We start from the raw sequence: 20,336 nt of genomic DNA on the forward strand, positions 1-20,336 counted from the left end.
CAGCCTCCTCGCTGATGGTATTTCGAAAAAGACTGAAGACATGGATGTTTGAACAAGCATTCGGCTAATCCGGTGCAATGAAGTTGATGATCAAGGACTGGTAATCACAGACAACGAAATTGGATTATGATTTTAGTTAAGAGATGCATTGGTCTGTATTGGTGGCCCAATACTGTGTATTGTATATGTGTTCTATGTTTTTAAACTGAATATTGTTGTTTTCTAAGTGTTGTAAACCGCAATGAGTCGCCGATTTAGGCTGAGATATTAGCGGTATACAAGCGCATTAATAATAAATAAATATTATTAAAGTGTATAATTATAAATTCCCTGCTTGAAGTGTTAAACCCAGGATTTCCTAGAACTGAACCATGGCGGTTAAAGTGGAATCACAACTCTAACATTTTGTGATGCGAACGGGCCTCTGGCGGTGATTGCATAAAACAAGAGATGCAAAGCAGGTGAGGCGATACCTTCTGTGGGATCAGTTTTCGTTACTGTACCTTTCCCTTTGTTTTTGTGTGGGCAGGAAGTACTGCAATCTCAGTTGAGTTCACTGATATGAGGAGACAAAAGAGCACTGGTGGCTTTGTTGACAAGCGTCTCAGTAAATATTTTCATGTCACAGTGGCTGGGCTTCGAATGCAGGTGTGCACTAAGTACAGGAATGAAACAGCGCATCGCTGGAAGGACTGGAACATGAGCCGATTGTGTTTCCTCTCTTGCTGAAGTCTCTCATTTCCCTTGATTAAAATTGCAAGATGTTTGTAACTTTCCCCATCCTGTAGGTTGCGTAAGACACAAACTCGGTAGAGCATATGGGGTTGGGCAACAAGCAAGATGCTGCATGACTAGGCATAGCTTTAGGTGCGCTGACACCACTAGGCAGGGCCCTCCAGCGAACCGATGCCGGTAAGGCCAGAGGCCAAACATGTGCAAAGCAATGCACTGAACACATGACAGGAAACCCCTGGGTGACAGCAAATCAGAAGTAAAGTGAGTCATTCTTCCTTTGACCACAGACAATTTCTTCTGCATTTTTCTTTCTCCCCTTCGGCCACAGAGAAGTGGTGCAATAAAAAAAAATTGACTAGAGAGGCAAGGAAGGGCCCCACCCAGTAAATCTAATTTTGCATTCCTTCTTGTGAAGAGTTTCCCTTGAAACTGAGGCTGCCGGTGGGATTTCCTTCTTGTGGAGAGTTTCCTTTGAAGCAGAGACAACCTTGGTGAGTGTGGATGCAACACTTTCCTCTATGGTGGGATGCAGATGTTACAACCTTGGCAAGGCATGTGGGGAAACCCTGGCTTTGTGTGTAAATTAAGGAAGAGGAGAGCAAGCAAAGAAGTTGGCAAAAAAAAAAAAACCTGCATGTATTCCTCAGCAATTTTACTTGCTTTGTCTCATTGAAGTGTGTGAATACTGGAGACATGCCTGTCCCCAATTGTGGGGAAACCCATGGAACAACTGTCGTCCAAATCAAATGCTTGATTTATTTATTTACTAGCCGTCCCTTCCATGCTTTGCTGTGGCCCAGTCTGTGTATATGTGTTTTGTGTGTGTATATGTGTGTGTATATATTTGTGTATATGTGTATATATGTGGTTTTGCACATCATAAGGTATTTTTTATTTTTGGGCTTTCTAAGTCTCTTCCACTGTGTTTTTCAGTGTTTTTATGAGTGATGGTCCCTTGTTGGCCTGATAGGTGTATTGTGTCCAAATTTGGTGTCATTTCCTCCAGTGGTTAATCCCAAAAACAAACATTACATTTTTATTTATATAGATTTATATAGATTTATTTATCCCGAAGGGGACTCAGAGCAGCTTACAAGATATATAAAAAAGGTAAAGGTAGTCCCCTGACATTAAGTCCAGTCATGTCTGACTCTGGGGTGTGGTGATGTGGATATATATATATATATATACACACACACACACACACACACACACATACATAGAATTATAGAATCATAGAATCATAGAATCAAAGAGTTGAAAGAGACCTCGTGGGCCATCCAGTCCAACCCCCTGCCAAGAAGCAGGAATATTGCATTCAAATCACCCCTGACAGATGGCCATCCAGCCTCTGTTTAAAAGCTTCCAAAGAAGGAGCCTCCACATATAACATATAATATATTATATTATTAGCATAGTACAATATCAGTATTAAATATTACTATATTGTACTATACCATTATAGTAATATTACATGTAATATAAATATAGAATTATAATATCATCATGTTGTTAGTAGTATTGTGATGATGATATTATAATTACATATTTATATTATTAGTAGTATTAGAAGCCCCTGGTGGCACAGTGGGTTAAACTGCTGAGCTGTTAAACTTGTTGACTGAAAGGTCACAGGTTCAAATCCGGGGAGCAGGGTGAGCTTTCACTGACAGCCCCAGCTTTTGCCAACCTAGCAGTTCGAAAACATGCAAATGTGAGTAGATCAATAGGTAACATGAAGGTAACGGCGCTGCAGCGGGAAGGTAACAGCGTGCCATGCAGTCATGCCAGCCACATGACCTTGGAGGTGTCTAAGGATAACGCCAGCTCTTCGGCTTAGAAATGGAGATGAGCACCAACAGTCAGAGTTGGACACAACTGGACTTAATGTCAGGGAAATTTTTTTACCTTTAGCTATTAGTAGTGTTATATTGCATCACATTGTAATATTATAAATGGAATATATAAATATTATTACCAGCTAAACTAATAATAATAATAATAATACTTTATTTATACACCACTCTAACTCCCCGAGGGGGACTCAGGGCGGTTTCTAAGCAACATCACCAAAACATACAGAGTAAGCAGCATAACAAAATTAACAAAACAACATAAGCATAAAATTATCACAATTACACATGTATATTAAAATAATTAATCTTAAAACTAGTTTCTCAAGTCGCTCCTGACACGAAAAAAACCTCTATTATTGTTCTTATTACATTTATTATTTTACACTATTATTATTGTTATTATTACATTTATTATTTTACTCTATTACTACTTATGATTACATTTCCATTATTTTATTCTATTATTATTATTTTTATTACATTTATTATTTTACTCTATTATCATTGGAAGAATACGTAAGCATATTTACAATGAAAGAGGTTAGAATAATGGTTTAATCAGAGTTGGACAGTCTTATCTTAAATTACAATTTTATGTAAATATTAAAAAAAACATTTAACCTACTGATGTCTCAATTAATGTAATTTTATTGGTACTTATTTTTATTTTGAAATTTACCAATAGCTGCTACGTTTCCCACCCTCGACTTATACTCGAGTCAATACGTTTCCTCATTTTCTGTGGTAAAATTAGGTGCCTCGGCTTATATTCGGGTCAGCTTATACTCAAGTACATACGGTATTTCATTCTTATAATGAAGTCCTTGGAGTTTCTGTAGCCAAAAGAAAAGAGATCTGTTGCCACCAAAAGTTGCAGTATATCCTCTGTTTGTGAGACATGCTGGAAAGCTGTTAGCCTCCTGCAGTCAAAGGCTCAGTAGTGGCTATTGTGGAAAAGCTCTGGTTGAGATTGCCATTCAGAACAAAGGCAATATTGAGTCAGAAAGATAGGTGTTCCTATAGCAAAGTGATGATTGTACCATTACTGCTCAAGCAGGGAGCTTTGAGATGGTAGAACAGAAGCTTTCCGAAATTCTAGGTGCTCTTACTGCCTATTACAGGGAAAACCAGCTGATCCCCAACCCATCTAAAACACAGACATGTGCCTTTCATCTCAAGAACAGAGAAGCATCCCGAGCTCTGAAGATCACCTGGGAAGGAATCCCACAGGAGCATTGCAGTGCACCCAAATACCTGGGAGTCACTCTGGACTGCGCTCTTACCTATAAGAAGCACTGCCTGAACATCAAGCAAAACGTGGGTGCTAGAAACAATATCATACGAAAGCTGACTGGCACAAACTGGGGATCACAACCAGATACAGTGAAGACATCTGCCCTTGCGCTGTGCTACTCTGCTGCTGAGTATGCATGTTCAGTGTGGAACACATCTCACCACGCTAAAACAGTGGGTGTGGCTCTTAATGAAACATGCCGCATTATCACAGGGTGTCTGCGCCCTACACCACTGGAGAAATTACACTGTCTAGCTGGTATCGCCTCACCTGACATCCGCCGGGAAGTGGCAGCCAATAGTGAAAGGACCAAGGCAGAGACATCTCCAGCTCATCCCTTGTTTGGGTGTCAGCCAGCACGTCAACAACTTAAATCCAGACATAGTTTTCTAAGATCTACAGAGGCACTTGCTGGAACACCTCAGCAAGTGAGAGTCCAAAAGTGGCAGGCTCAAACCCAGAACCTCAACCAATGTCTGATACCAAATGAGAGACTCCCCCTGGACACACAGAGGACTGGGCGACTTGGAAGGCGCTAAACAGACTGCGTTCTGGCACCACGAGATGCAGAGCCAACCTTCAGAAATGGGGCTACAAAGTGGAATCCTCGACATGCGAGTGCAGAGAGGAGCAAACCACTGACCACCTGCTGCAATGCAACCTGAGCCCTGCTACATGCACAATGGAGGACCTTCTTGCAGCAACACCAGAAGCACTCCAAGTGGCCAGATACTGGTCAAAGGACATTTAATCAACTACCAAACTCACACATTTTGTACTTTGTCTGTTTGTTTGCTTTGTTCTGTTAGAAATGTAATATAATTTGACTGGCTGTCCTGACACGAGAAATAAATAAATAGCAAAGTGTGGCACTACATTGGGCAAAGCTTGGGGAAGTTACTTTTTCTGAAATACTATTCCCAGAATCTCCAAGCCAGTATGCCCAGCAGTTGCTCTGGATGGAGGTTTCTACAAAGTGTCATTCAAAAAGCCATTTGCATCCTGCTTTAAAGTGAAAAATATGTATCTGCCACTCCAGCACAATTACAAGAGGAACTCTAGCTCTTCCATTCATACAAGAGGGTTGTGTTCATTCATAGAATCATAGAGTTGGAAGAGACCTCGTCCAACCCCATTGTGCTAAAAAGCAGGAAAATCACATTCAAAGCACCCCTAGAATCATAGAATCAAAGAGTTGGAAGAGACCTCATGGGCCATCCAGTCCAACCCCCTCACCCCTGACAAATGGCCATCCAGCCTCTGCTTAAAAGCTTCCAAAGAAGGAGCCTCCACCACACTCTGGGGCAGAGAGTTCCACTGCTGAACGGCTCTCACAGTCAGGAAGTTCTTCCTAATGTTCAGATGGAATCTCCTCTCTTGTAGTTTGAAGCCATTGTTCCGCGTCCTAGTCTCCAAGGAAGCAGAAAACAAGCTTGCTCCCTCCTCCCTGTGGCTTCCTCTCACATATTTATACATGGCTATCATATCTCCTCTCAGCCTTCTCTTCTTCAGGCTAAACATGCCCAGTTCCCTAAGCCACTCCTCATAGGGCTTGTTCTCCAGACCCTTGATCATTTTAGTCGCCCTCCTCCGGACACATTCCAGCTTGTCAATATCTCTCTTGAATTATGGTGCCCAGAATTGGACACAATATTCCAGATGTGGTCTAACCAAAGCAGAATAGAGGGGGGCCATCCAGCCTTTGCTTTAAAACATCCAAAAAGGAGCCTCCACCATTTTTGTAAAATACTGTTCTTCATGCCTGATGAACCTAACTGGAATTTTTGTTTCTCTGCAGAACTTCACCATGTACACAGCAATCCCGAAAAGGTAATTAACTTTAAAAAAAATGTATTCATTACAAAATGCGATTTTTTTCTCTTGTGCTGAGATTAGAACAGGTGACTGGTCCACCAACTTGGATCTGGCTTCAGCTGATGGACCTTGGAGTTGTAAACATTTAGTGTTGCTTGCTGAGGATTGTATTTCACATTAACCCAATTGATTTCAGTACACATTATTATTATTTCTTATCAAAAGTGTTGCATAAATTAGTATGAAACTGATAAAAATAGGAGTGCTGGTGACGAAATATCTTTTGACCAAAAATGGGCAACAGCAATGGCATTGTCTGTAGCCTCCAACAAATCTTCCTCTGTACATGAGGCAGAGCATAGTGGACAAGCATACAGATGTGGAGTTGTCTGTTCTGCTCCACAGTCACATAAGGTGTGGGGTTCTTTTAGGTAGTGCCATTTTGTCAGGTTGTCTTTTGATCTGCCTACTCCACTTCTGAGTCTGTTCAGGGACTTCCAAGTTGGTTTGCCCCTGGAGGAAGACCCTTGCGGGATGCCATCCAGTTGGGATTTCCTGGTTTAGCTGCCCAGAGGGATACCCTTGCTGTTGCTGCGGGGACCCCAAGAGCAATATTTCTTATAAACGGCTAATCTTTCCAAACCCAAAAGCATTGTTTTTAAACATTTGTTCAGTACACATATATGGCAAACATTCAATGCTGATTATAAAATCAATAACGACAATATAGAAACAGCGGTAAAGGCTTCCCATCTTTTTCCATCTCCGGCATTTGGAGGTGGTGCTTTACTCCGGCCATGGGGGGGGGGGGCTGTTGCTCCATTTTACATGCTGAGGACCTTTGTTGTCTTTGTTGCTCTCCCAATCAAATTGCTGGTGTTTCTGTGTTGGCACCTTTTATTACCTCCCCACCAAAGCGGTACCTATTAATCTACTCACATTACTGTTTTCAAACTGCTAGGTGAAGAGAAGCTGGGCTGACAGTTGGGAGTTCACCACAACTCAGGCTTGAATTGTCAACCTTTTGATCAGCAAGATTTTCTGCAGCTGGTAGCTTAACCCGCTGTGCTGAAGCCCGGCCCATTGCTAAAGCTTGGCCCTTCTTGGATAGGACTCTTCTCTGTCACCTGCATCATTCTGTTTTCCCCCACCCTATAGTTTCATCCTGCCTACTTCCCCCTCCCATTTTGAAAGCATTACCTTTCCCCCTTCTGCCTTGCAGCGGCTCTCCCTTTGATGCTTCGGTCAAGGAACCAGGCCTACACATCTGGCGAGTGGAGAAGATGAAGCCTGTGCCTGTTCCACCAGAACTGAAAGGCATTTTTTATACCGGGGATTCCTATTTGATTCTTCACAACAGAGATGATGATCATTCCAGTGTGCACATATGGATCGGTAAGCAGCACAGGTGTTTGATATTGACCGTTTAGGACAGGTATGAGCAAACTTCAGTCCTCCAGGTGTTTTGGACTTCAACTCCTACAATTCCTAACAGCCGTAGGAACCTGGAGGGCCGAAGTTTGCTCATGCCTGATCTAGGACCATGATGCCAGCTGGGTAGTGACTTTCTAGTGTTTCAGACAGACATCCTTCCTAGTTCTACCAGGAAAGAACCTGAAAAAGAACCTTATGCATGGGCATGTGTCTTTTCTAGTTCTGTGAGGTCAGATAGAAATGATTATTACAAACATAATCATGGTCTGTGATCTCTTTCACACTATGTAAACATTGCAGTTTGACAGCATTTAAACATCCATGTTTATGTTGTAATATACATTATTTTTCTTATTGATATCATCATCATCATCATTTAATAACTTATTAATCGCCCTCCATCCAAGAGTGCTATAGGCCATTTACAGCTAAATTATAAAAGATAAAATACATACATACAAAAATTAAAAATTAACAGAGATCGAATGCTCTAGTAAAAAGCCAGGTCTTAAGTGCGAGAGTGAAAGGCCCGAAGTCACGCATGGCTCTCATGAAGGGCGGCAAGGAATTCCACAAGGCAGGGGCAGACACAGAAAAAGCCCTGCGTCTGGTACTTTCCAAGTGCACTTCTCTAGGACCCGGTATATGGAATAAGTCACGTTGGGCTGGTCGTTGCGACCTCCGATGATGGGAGAAGGAGAGGCGGTCCCTAAGGTACGATGGACCCTGGCCATAAAGAGTTTTAAAGGTCAGAACGAACATCTTATACAGACCACGGTACTCAGTTGGAAGCCAATGTAAATGTTGCAGCACTGGTGTTATATGGCATTTCATGGGCATTCTTGTGAGTAACCTGGCTGCCGCATTCTGAACAATACGAAGCTTTCGGGTCGTAGACATTGGAAGGCCAACATACAGGGCGTTGCAATAGTCCAGCCTAGACGTGACCGTGGCATGGATGACAGTTGCCAGAGCCTCGTCAGATAGGTAGGGTGCCAGTTGCCTCGCTTGTCGTAGATGGAAAAAGGCCTGTTTGCTGGCAGCAGCGAAGTTAACTCAATGGAGATGGCATTCTGTTGTGAGTAAGCTTTAACTGTATGGTGGCTACTCTTCCCTCTTTTCTCAGGTCAGAATTCCTCCCGGGACGAACAGGGAGCGTGTGCCTTACTCTCCACCCACCTTAACTCCTTCCTTAAGGAAAAGCCTATCCAATATCGAGAGGTGCAGGGCAACGAGTCAGATATTTTTATGGAGTACTTCCCACATGGCATCAAATATCAGGTGAAAGAAGTTCATTGGGACCTGTTTTTTCAAGTTGCAGATCCTCTTGAAGTGGCTCAGTAGGTGTACTATTTCTGGACTATTACTCAGTTATACATGTACTAAAGATGGTCGTAACCTTCCAGATGTTGTTGAGTTGACCTCCCAGCATCCTTCCTTATTGACTACGCTGAGCGTTACAGTCCAACAACAACTTGAGGGTCACAGTTTCCCCAGTCTGGATTATATACATCAATCCAATGGAAATTGGAGGGAGAATTTGTAGTGGAAGAATCAGAACAAACCTTATTGGCTTACAGCAACCTGATGATAATGTCTCTGTGTGTCTTCTTCGCGTCTGTGTGTCTTCTTTAGTTCATGGTTGTCTTAATACATTTGTTTTATTTGTCACCAGTGGTGGTCTATACATGTATATTTTTTATATCTATGAGAATAATATGTTGGTTGGGCCTTTTGGTTTACTAATTCAAAAGCATCTTTTAATCCCCATTTACTTAGTTTAGTTGTGTTATGTTAGAATCATAGAATCAAAGAGTTGGAAGAGACCTCATGGGCCATCCAGTCCAACCCCCTGCCAAAAAGCAGGAATATTGCATTCAAATCACCCCTGACAGATGGCCATCCAGCCTCTGTTTAAAAGCTTCCAAAGAAGGAGCCTCCAACACATTCTGGGGCAGAGAGTTCCACTGCTGAACGGCTCTCACAGTCAGGAAGTTCTTCCTAATGTTCAGATGGAATCTCCTTTCTTGTAGTTTGAAGCCATTGTTTTGCGTCCTAGCCCTCAGGGAAGCAGAAAACAAGCTTGCTCCCTCCTCCCTGTGGCTTCCTTTCACATATTTATACATGGGTATCATATCTCCTCTCAGCCTTCTCTTCTTCAGGCTAAACATGCCCAGCTCCTTAAGCCGCTCCTCATAGGGCTTGTTCTCCAGGCCCTTGATCATTTTAGTCGCCCTCCTCTGGACACATTCCAGCTTGTCAATATCTCCCTTGAATTGTGGTGCCCAGAATTGGACACAATATTCCAGGTGTGGTCTAACCAAAGCGGAATAGAGCATGGGGAGCATGACTTCCCTAGATCTAGGCACTATGCTCCTATTGATGCAGGCCAAAATCCCATTGGCTTTTTTTGCCGCCACATCACATTGTTGACTCATGTTTAACTTGTTGTCCATGAGGACTCCAAGATCTTTTTCACACGTACTGCTCTTGAGCCAGGCATTGCCCCCCATTTTGTATCCTTGCATGTTGAGTTATATCTAAATTGAAATCGCCTGTTAAGATAATTTCTCCTTCATAAAACTTTTGGAGTTTCTGCATTATATATTCCAGAAATTGTTTTTGCCCCTGGTTTGGGCAATATATATTTGCTATTGTGAATTTTTGATCCTCTATTTTAGCTTTCAAGAATACACATCTCCCTTCCCTATCTTCTAATGTACTCAGAATCTGTAAATTAATATTTTTCCTCGTTAAAATTGCTGTTCCCCTCGATATTTTGGTTCCTTTAGCTATAGCCACTGTTTCCCACAAACTGGAACTCAGCAGCTGTTGTTTATTTGTCTTATCTTTGTGAACTTCTTGTAAACAAAGAAGATGACCCCCTTTCTGTTCTAGCTAGGCTTTGTAATCTAAATTTCTTAATTTTTCCCACCAGTAGTGGTGGTGGTGGGGGATTCACTATGACACAGCAGTCATCATTTCTTCAGGACACATGTACAGTGCAAAAATGCAGAAAAAATATGAATGAAGGGGAGAAATGTCTTAGAATTTCCAACATTAGGAAGAACTTCCTCACTGTGAGAGCTGTTCAGCAGTGGAACTCCCTGCTTTGAATTCAATTTTCCTGCTTCTTGGTAGAATGGGGTTGAACTGGATGGCCCATAAAGCAGTTCTTCTCAACCTTCCTAATGCCGTGACCCCTTAATACAGTTCCACATGTTGTGGTGACCCCCAACCATAAAAATATTTTTGTTGCTACTTCATCACTGTAATTTTGCTACTGTTACGAATTGTAATGTAAATATCTGATATGCAGGATGCATCTTCATTCACTGGACCAAATCTGGCACAATTACCCAATATGCCCAAATTTGAATACTGGTGGTGTTGGAGGGGATTGATTTTATCATTTGGGAGTTGTGGTTGCTGAGATTTATAGTTCGCCTACAATCAAAGAGCATCTGAACTCTACCAACAATGGAATTGAACCGATCTTGGCACACAGAACTCCCATAACCAAGAGAAAATACTACAAGGATTTGATGGGCAATGATCTTGAATTTTGGAGTTGTAGTTCACTTACATCCAGAGAGCACTGTGGACTCAAACAATGATGGATCTGGACCAAATTTGCCACAAATACTCAGTATGCCCAAATGTGAACTCTGGTGGTGTTTGGAGAAAATAGACCTTGGCATTTGGGAGTTGTAGTTGCTGGGATGTATAGTTCACCTACAATCAAAGAGCATTCTGAACCCCACCAACGATAGAATTGGGCCAAACTTCCCACACAGAACCCCTATTACCAACAGAAAATACTGTGTTTTCTGATGACCCCTCTGACACCCCCTCGCGACCCCTCCAGGGGTCCCGACCCCCAGGTTGAGAAACGCTGCCATAAGGTCTCTTCAACTCTATGATTCTATGAAATGTATTGAAAATTTAGTTTTTCACTTCCCTGATCTTTACTAGTAGAGCTCAACCCCATTGTCTCTTCTCCATAGGAAGGTGGAGTGGAATCTGCTTTTAACAAAGCCCAGGCCAGCCAAGGACCTCAACCCATCCACAAGCTGTACCAAGTGAAAGGGAAGAAGAATATCCGGGCCACTGAAAGGGAACTGAGCTGGGCTAGTTTCAACACTGGTGATTGCTTCATTCTGGACCTGGGAGAGGTGAGTCTGGAAGGGACTCACGAAGGAGATGTATTCTTTTCTGCTAACACTTTTCAGTTGTGAGATATGAATGTAGCCATTAATCCTGTCTGGTTGTCTACCTTTTGACTCCTTCCTTTAGACCATCTTTACTTGGTGTGGGGCAAAATCCAACATCCTGGAGCGCAACAAAGCTCGTGATTTAGCCACTACGATTCGGGACAGTGAGAGGAAGGGGAGAGCCCGAGTGGAGATCATTGCAGATGGTGAAGAGCCACCTGAGATGATAACGGTAAGACCATCGCAACAGAAGAAAAGGCCAGGGGAACTGTATCCAATGCGAGATAGAACTTCTCCAAATTGGAATGGATGCAAAAAGGACAACCTAATTTATTAGGACTGTGCTGGCCAACACGCATTTTAATGCCCGTTTCTAGGTATGAGGCTTGAATGAAAAGCAATGCCTCCACCTTCATAACTCCTCAACAGATGGCAGTACTGGTATGTGGCAGGTACTGGCTTGTTCAGTAGATTGTCCTCTACAGTTCCATTTTGGCGGGAAGCCTTAGCATTGAATGGTTGTGTTGTTAAACTGCGAAGTATGGAACCCTGCACAAGGCAGTCAGTCAATGCAACTTAAGCAAAGTGCAGTTATTGAATTCTTGACAGCAGAAGATGTCACCCCAAAGGAAATTCATCAGAGAATGCAAGCTGTTTATGAGTAAGTTTAAAGATGTTGAAGTGGGAACATCTGACTTGTGGGGCAAACAAAGAGTTGGACGTTCTGCGACAGCAACCACCGAGTTTCACAAACAAAAGGTTGGCAGATTTATTCAGGACGATCGTTGTATCACTCAGAGAGAAATTTCAAGCATAATCGGCATTTCACAGGAACGTGTGCGTCACATTATTGCTTTGCTTGGTTATCAGAAGATCTGTGTACAATGGGTTGTGGAAACAGTGTGTCGACTTCTTTCATGATGGCTTCAGAAAACTTGTTCATCGTTGGCAGAAATGTATCCAATTGTCTGGTGATTATGTCGAAAAGTGAATAGTGGTAGTTAAAGAGCACATTCTAAGTATTTCTGGGTTTATTTATTAAAATATTCCCATCCCAACCCAAGTCACGAAGGTGGAGGCATTCCTTTTCATTCAACCCTTGTATATTTGACTTGTTGATTCCAAAAATTCTACCAGTTTTGCCCTACCAGCTCTAAAGAATACAGAGCATATGCCAGCTACCAGTCTTCATCTGCTCACCCATCAAAAATACTTATAACCATATCTAAGATACTAGAGTGGATGTGAGTTTTCTGCTGCAATTTTCTGAATCAGCATCCGAAATTATTGAAGATAGCAACCTTCTCAAGCCTCCTTAACAGACATATAATATTATGTCTGTTATAATGTGTCATTTTATTTCCTGAAGTGAATGTCTTCTTTGGTTTGCAGTTTCCTTAACTCTATGTACTTGAGGCAGTGGGAGGGGCTGCAGATCATGTGACTGTTTAGAATGTTTTTTAAACAGAATGACAGTTGATAAATGACAGTTAAGGCTTGAGTCAGTTGGAATAAAGAAGCCAGTGTCAGAAGTTAGAAGACAGTTAAGCCTTGAGTCAGCTGGAGTCTGTTTTTGAGTCAGATGTCAGTGCAGGAAGTTAGAAAAATGTTGATGTTTGAATCTTTGAAAATGGACTTTTATGGAAGAGAACTGTACAGAACAATAGAGACTGTTAAAGACAATACGTTAAAGATACGAACTGAAACGTTTTAAAATTCTTTTAAAAAGAAGTCTCCTTGCCAGATCGGCACCTATTTATCTACTCACGTTGCAGTTTTCAAATTGAGACTTTATAATAAGACCCCCCTATGGTTGTCGCCAATAGAAGCCAGACACAAAAGAGATCTAGGGGAGGAAAACTGGCTAAGCTACAAACAAAGTCTTACAAAAACGGTGAAAGGTAATTTTACCCTGAAACCTTACGATGAGATAAAACTTCTGAATGAAAAATTAACCTGGCTTCAGTACTTCCAAATTCAACAAGGATTCAAAGAGGATGGCAAAATAGGTTTTAATAAAGAGGAAGGTTTTTGGGAATTAGTTTTACAAAAGGACAAAAAATTGATTAAAATTATATACCAAAAACTTCTAACTTGGTCAACGGAAGACAAACAAATTAAAAATTGCCAAATACAGTGGGCAAGGGATGTAGGGCATAGCATAGCATCCTTACTGACCAATGGGAAGAAATCTGGAACGAAAAATTGAAGTATTCGGCTGCCAACAATCTAAAAGAAAATTGGTATAAAATGCTATATCGCTGGTATTATACCCCTGAAAAACTTGCCAAATTTAATAAAGGATTATCTAATGCCTGTTGGAAGTGTAAGGAAGAAATGGGAACCTTTATACATGCATGGTGGTCATGCAAAAGAGTTTAAAAATACTGGAAGGAAATACACTTCTTGACTCAAAAAATCTTAAAAGCCAGCTTCCCTCTAAAGCCAGAGATCTATTTATTAGGAATTTCTGAAGCAAAGCTAACCGAAAACCAGGAAAAGATGCTTTTCATGCTCAGCACCGCAGCTAGATTACAACTTGCAAAGGTCTGGAAACAAGACGAGATACCTGGAACTGAAAACTAAATAATCAAAGTATTCAACCTAGTACAAATGGACTGTATGACACAAAAATTGAATAACACAAGGAAAAAGTGGACTGGTCAGGATTCAAAGACTTCATTACATCCAGAAAGATCCCACTTATGATAGACTTGTCCAATCTCTGAAAGGACAAAACTCAACTAAGGTGATTGTGAGAAGATTAGTTAAAAATGACTTGCAGCAAACCAAAGCAATTAAATTCTCAGAAGACTTTGGAAAGTGCCTGCACTCTTTAATGTTTAATGTTTACTGTCGGGCAGGAGGGGGGGGGGTGTTTGGTGTGGATGGTGGGTGTTGATGTCATGATCACTGTAGATCTCTTCTGTCTCACTTTTGTCTCTCACTTCTATATATCTGTCTTTATCTTTACTGTTTTATTGTAACATTTAAAATGCATAATAAAAATCTATTTTAAAAAAACTGCTAGGTGAGCAGAAGCTGGGCTGACAGTGGGAGCTCACCCCAACCCAGGCTTGAACTGTTGACCTTTCAATCGGCAAGATTTTCTGCAGCTGGCGGTTTCACCTGCTGTGCTAAAGCCCGGCCCTTAAAATCTAGGAGAAACTGAGAATTGGGGTTCCAAGGCAGAAGATTAACCTATTATAAGATACTAATGAATATGATTGGTATTTATTTTCCTAGGTGCTGGGCCCTAAACCACCTCTGAAAGAGGGCAGACCTGAAGAAGATGTTGTTGCAGATCAGAAAAATGCGGTGGCAGCTGTGCTATACAAGGTACACAAGGAACCAATAAGTCTGAAAATGGAGAATTATGCCTTTTGATGCAGGTTTGCCATTTTAGCAAAAGCTTTTTGTGCAGTGAAGAGGCATTTAGCAATAATATAATATAATATAATAATCTATATAAATAAAAATGTAATGTTCGTTTGTGGAATCAACATAAATCAAAAACCACTGGGTGAATTGACACGAAATTTGGACACAATACACCTATCAGGCCAACAAGTGACCATCATTCATTAAAACACTGGAAAATACAGCAGAAGGGACTTAAAAAGCAAAAAAACAAAAAACAATTACAACGCATGCGCAAACCACATATGTACACAAACACACATATATACACAAATATATAGACAAATATATACACACATATATACACACACAAAACACATACACAGAAAGGGGGAGGGAAGGAGAGAGAGAAAGAGTGAAAGAAGGAGAGAAGGAAAGAAAGCAAAAAGGAAGGAAGGAGAGAAGGAAATAAAAAAGTGAAAGAAGGAAGGAAGGAGAGAAGGAATGAAAAAGAGAGAAAGAGGGAGGGAAGGAAGGAAGGAAAGAGACAAGGAAGGATGGAACCAAATAGCAAAGGAAGCAAGAAAAGAAACAGAGAAGGAAGAAAGAAGAAGAGAAAGAAAAAGAGGGAAGGAAGAAAAGAGGGAGGGAAGGAAGGAGCTAAAGAAAGAAAGAAGGCGAGAAAGAGAGAGGGAAGGTTGGCTACAGCAACGCGTGGCGGGTACAGCTAGTATAATATAGATACATATAATATTTATAATATTATAATGTAATACAATATAATACTAAGAGTAATAATAATACAGTATTATAATTATATATTTTATATTACATGCAATATTACTAATAATATTACAATATAATGGTATAATACAATATAGTAATATATAATACTGATATTGTACTATGCTAATAATATAATATATTGTATGTATGTATATCTTGTAAGCCATTCTGAGTCCCCTTCGTGGTGAGAAGGGAGGCATATAAATGTCATAAATAATAAATAAATAAACTCTGTGCCTCATTCTTTCAAGTGATAAGCATTTCATTCATGAGCAGTTAATGGCTAGATAGATCTTGGGATTTTGAATCAGTGCCATCTTTTTGAAACACCCTGGGACACAAGATTGGCCCCAGATAGGTGGTCAGTGAAGAACTGTCCTGGTAAGAGTCCCGGAAAAACACTTTCCATTTCTCACAAGCCTACTCAAACCTGAATGCTATATGTCTTGCACATCTTTAAAAAGGAGCTTGTTTCTCTTTCCATCTAAACTCTCAGGTCTCAGATATGACTGGGAAAATGAGCCTGACGAAGGTGTCTGAATCCAGTCCATTCCGCCAGGATCAACTCATCACAGATGACTGTTTCATCTTGGACAATGGCCAATGTGGCAAAATCTATGTTTGGAAAGGTAAATTCTGTTGGATTAAAGTTGTGGAAATGTGCTTAAATGCAAGATTGTCCCCTGACATTAAGTCCAATCATGTCTGACTCTGGGGTGTGGTGCTCATCTCCATTTCTAAGCCGAAGAGCCGCCGTTGTCCATAGACACCTCCAAGGTCATGTGGCCGGCATTACTGCATGGAGCACCCTTACCTTCCCGCCGGAGCGGTACCTATCAAATGCAAAGCTGATCTAAAAATTTCCAGTCTGCTGTCTTTTGGGCTATGTATACTCGTTTCCTGATTCCTTGCCAGAAGGAACCAGCTGATCCCCCAGCATTAGATAAGAGTTTATGGCAGCATTTCTCAACCTGGGGGTCTGGACCCCGGGGGGGGGGGGTTGCGAGGGGGTGACAGAGGGGTCACAAAGACCATCAGAAAACACAGCTATGTTCTGTTGCTCATAGGGGTTCTGTGTGGGAATTTTGACCCAATTCTATTGTTGATGGGGTTCAGAATAACCGTTGATTGTAGGTGAACTACACATCCCAGCAAGCACAACTCCCAAATGTCAAGGTCTATTTTCCCCAAACCACACCAATGTTCACATTTGGGCATACTGAGTATTTGTACCAAGTTTGGTCCATAATTGTTTGAGTTCACAGTGCTCTCTGAATGTAGGTGAACTACAACTCCAAAGCTCAAGGTCAATGCCCACCAAATCCTTCCAGTATTTTCTGTTGGTCATGGGAGTTCTAGTTTGGTTCAATTCAATTGTTGATGGAGTTCAGAATGCTTTTTGATTGCAGGTGAACTATAAATCCCAGCAACTACAACTCCCAAGTGACAAAATCAATCCTTCTCCAACCCCACCAGTATTCAAATTTGTGTGCATTGGGTATTTGTGTCAAACTTGGTTCAGTGAATGAAAACACATCCTGCTTATCAGATGTTTATATTATAATTCATAACAGTAGCATAAATGACAGTTGTGAAGTAGCAACGAAAATAATTTTATGGTTGGGGGTTACCACAACATGAGGAAATGCATCAAATGCATTAGGAAGGTTGAGAAACACTGGTTTATGATATATCTGACCTGTTCTGTTTCCTCTCCTTTTTGCGCAGGTCTCAGAGCCAATGAACAGGAACAGCAAGCAGCTCTGAAGGTGTCAGAAAACTTCATCTCCCAGATGAAATATCCTCTGAATACACAGGTAGGAAACAGAGGTTGCACAAACAGATAATCCAAATGATAAGAAGGAATCTTAACTGGCATTACTCAAATTAGCATCCCAAATCTGCTGCTGGTCCAAAAAGTTTCCAGGAAACAAAAGAAAAGTTGTAGCCAATAGGCAAAAATATGGGGTTGGTCCCTGACATACTGGTGAGGAAATCCCTGCCAGTCCATCACATCTGAAAGTTTAAAAGGAACACATATAGATAATTTGAAATGGAAACAAATCCTATGACGGAAGATCAAAGGAACCAGGAGAAGAGGTGGCTTGCTGGATGCAGGACAATGGCAGTCTCCTTTACAAGCTCTGTTTTGTATACCAACTGAGTTATCTGGAACAGCTGGAGGTGATTGCCATGCTAATTTTGGGTTGTTGTAGTGAAGATGCTTGCCATAGATGCAGGCAAAACGTCAGGAGAGAATGCCTCTAGAACATGGCTATATAGCCCGAAAAAACCTACAACAACCCAGTGACAATACATGCTAATGTTGTTTTAAATTGTTTAAATTGCTTTTAACTGTTGTTGTTGTTTGGGTATGGAATAATGCCAGTTATGTAAGCTGCCCTGAGTCCATATAAATGTCGTAAATAAATACATAAACAAATGCTAACTTCCCAAATAATGATAATAATAACAACAACAACAACAACAACAACAACAACAACAACAACAAAGTATGGATTGTTGATGTTGCAATCCCAGGTGACAGCTGGATTGAAGAGAAACAACTGGAAAAGCTGACACAATATGAGGATTTAAAGATCGAACTGCGAAGACTCTGGCACAAGCCAGTCAAGATTGTCTCAATGGTGATCGGCACACTGGGTGCAGTGCCTAAAGACCTTGGCCTGCACTTAAACACAATCGGCGCTGACAAGATTACCATCTGCCAGCTGCAAAAGGCCACCTTACAGGGATCGGCACGCATTATTCGCCAATACATCACACAGTCCTAGACACTTGGGAAGTGTCCAATGTGTGATCCAATTCAACAGCCAGCAGAGTGTCTGCTGTGGACTCATCTTGTTGTGTTTCAAATAACAACAACAACAACAACAACAATAATAATATACTTTATGTATTTTCCACCCTATCTCCCCGAGGGGACTCAGGACAGATTACAATATACATATACGGCAAACATTCAATGCCGTTTTACAATGAACAAAGACAGACAGTACATAAACTGAGGTAAAGGCTTCCCATCTTTTTCCATCTCTGGCATCTGGAGGCTGTGCTCAACTCCAGCCAGGAGGGGGTGCTGTCACTCCATCTTCCATGCCGAGGAGCTTTGTTGTCTTTCGATGCTCTCCCGATCGAATTGCTGGCATGTCCGCATGGGCGTCTTTTCTTACCTCCCTGCTAAAGCAGTACCTATTTACTCACATTACTGTTTTCGAACTGCTAGGTGAGCAGAAGCTAAGCTGATGTTTGGGAGCTCATCTCAAATCTGGCTTGAACTGTTGACCTTTTGATCAGTAAGATTTTCTGCAGCTGGTGGTTTAACCCGCTGTGCTAAAGCCCAGCCCTTTTAAACAAAGCATATTTTTTTCTGAAAAATAAATGTAAAATATGGGCATTTGCTTGCTGATGAGGTGGGAGATTTAAACACAACTCAGATCTCATCTCAGGACTGTATAATTATACTCGGCCTCTTGTTTTCAGTGCCATTCCTTATATTTCCTCCCATGGAATTTTGCCTTTTCTCTTGGCATCACAAGGTTGTTGTTTTCTTTGTGCTGTCTTACACAACTCCACAGTCTTCCCTAAAAGATTGCCATCATATATGTGTAGAATATATGGTTTTCAGTCTCCCAAAAACTTGACACTTCTCTTAAGAGTAGGTGAGAGCTTAGAAAAATAGATATGCTCATTTTGTGTTTATTAACAGGAGTGCACAATTTGTGGCCCTTCCGATGTTGCTGCATATCTAGTGGTGAAGTATGATAGAAACTGTAGTTCAATCAAACCTGACGTGTCAAAAATTACTCCTTCTTAGATTATACCTTTGAAACACTGGTAGTAGTCTTCCAGTTGACGACAGCAGCAACAGCATTGTGTCTGTCGGCACAAGTGTCCTCCTCTCAATTGCTTTTATTCTGGTTCCAGGTGGAAATCTTACCCCAAGGTCGCGAAAGTCCTCTCTTCAAGCAATTCTTCACAAACTGGAAATGAAAGCTGAGTCTACACCTGACCTAATAATATTCTGCGCATGTGCCTTACTTTGCCTCAACCATTTTGCCTTATTAAACTGGTCATTGTGTTGTCTTACATTCTGCTTATTGCAGTGTAATAAAGCAAACACAGAAACGACTGCCGTTGAAGCACAAATATCGTGTAGAAGACTGTATTGCCATTTCACTACCTTTCTGGAATGACCCAAAACAACTGACAAAGACCTGGGCCCTGTTTAGACTATCATATAACGCAGTTTGATCTGTATTATAGTCTCAGTGTAGACTCAAAAATGCAGATTGAGCTGGATTATATGAGTCTCCACTCCAACTAATACAGTTCATAGAATTATAGAGTTGGAAGAGACTTTGTGGGCCATCCAGTCCAACCACCTGCCAAGAAACAGGAAAATTGCATTCAAAGCACCCCCGACAGATGGCCATCTAGCCTCTGTTTAAAACAGAGGTCCTCAAACTTTTTAAACAGAGGACCAGGTCACAGTCCCTCAAACTATTGGAGGGTTGGATTGTAATTTTTAAAAAGGATGAATGAATTCCTATACATACTGAACATATCTTATTTGTAGTGCAAAAAAAAAAAACACTTAAAAACAATGCAATACTTAAAATGAAGAACAATTTTAACAAATATAAACTTATTAGTATTTCAATGGGAAGTGTGGGCCTGCTTTTGGCTGATGAGATACGATTCCTGTTGTTGTGTACTTTCAAGTCATTTCAGACTTAGGTTGACCCTGAGTGAGGGCCGGGTAAATGACCTTGGAGGGCCATATCTGGCCTTCAGGACTTAGTTTGAGGACCCTTGGAT

At 41.2% G+C, this 20,336-nt stretch overlaps 1 protein-coding gene across 1 annotated transcript; it reads left to right on the forward strand.

Annotated features, from left to right (window-relative positions):
- The first annotated feature begins 1,004 nt into the window (after positions 1-1,004).
- On the forward strand, positions 1,005-19,646 carry CAPG (capping actin protein, gelsolin like). The gene is made up of 10 exons (XM_060787076.2): positions 1,005-1,226; positions 5,684-5,715; positions 6,923-7,095; positions 8,261-8,415; positions 11,142-11,309; positions 11,431-11,580; positions 14,595-14,687; positions 15,991-16,123; positions 17,223-17,311; positions 19,443-19,646. The coding sequence occupies exons 2-10, from the start codon at positions 5,693-5,695 to the stop codon at positions 19,506-19,508; spliced, it is 1,050 nt and encodes a 349-aa protein (XP_060643059.2). The 5' UTR covers positions 1,005-1,226; positions 5,684-5,692; the 3' UTR covers positions 19,509-19,646.
- Positions 19,647-20,336: the final 690 nt, after the last annotated feature.

The sequence above is a fragment of the Anolis sagrei genome, chromosome 7, assembly GCF_037176765.1.
Source record: "Anolis sagrei isolate rAnoSag1 chromosome 7, rAnoSag1.mat, whole genome shotgun sequence".
Taxonomy (NCBI): Eukaryota; Metazoa; Chordata; class Lepidosauria; order Squamata; family Dactyloidae; genus Anolis; species Anolis sagrei.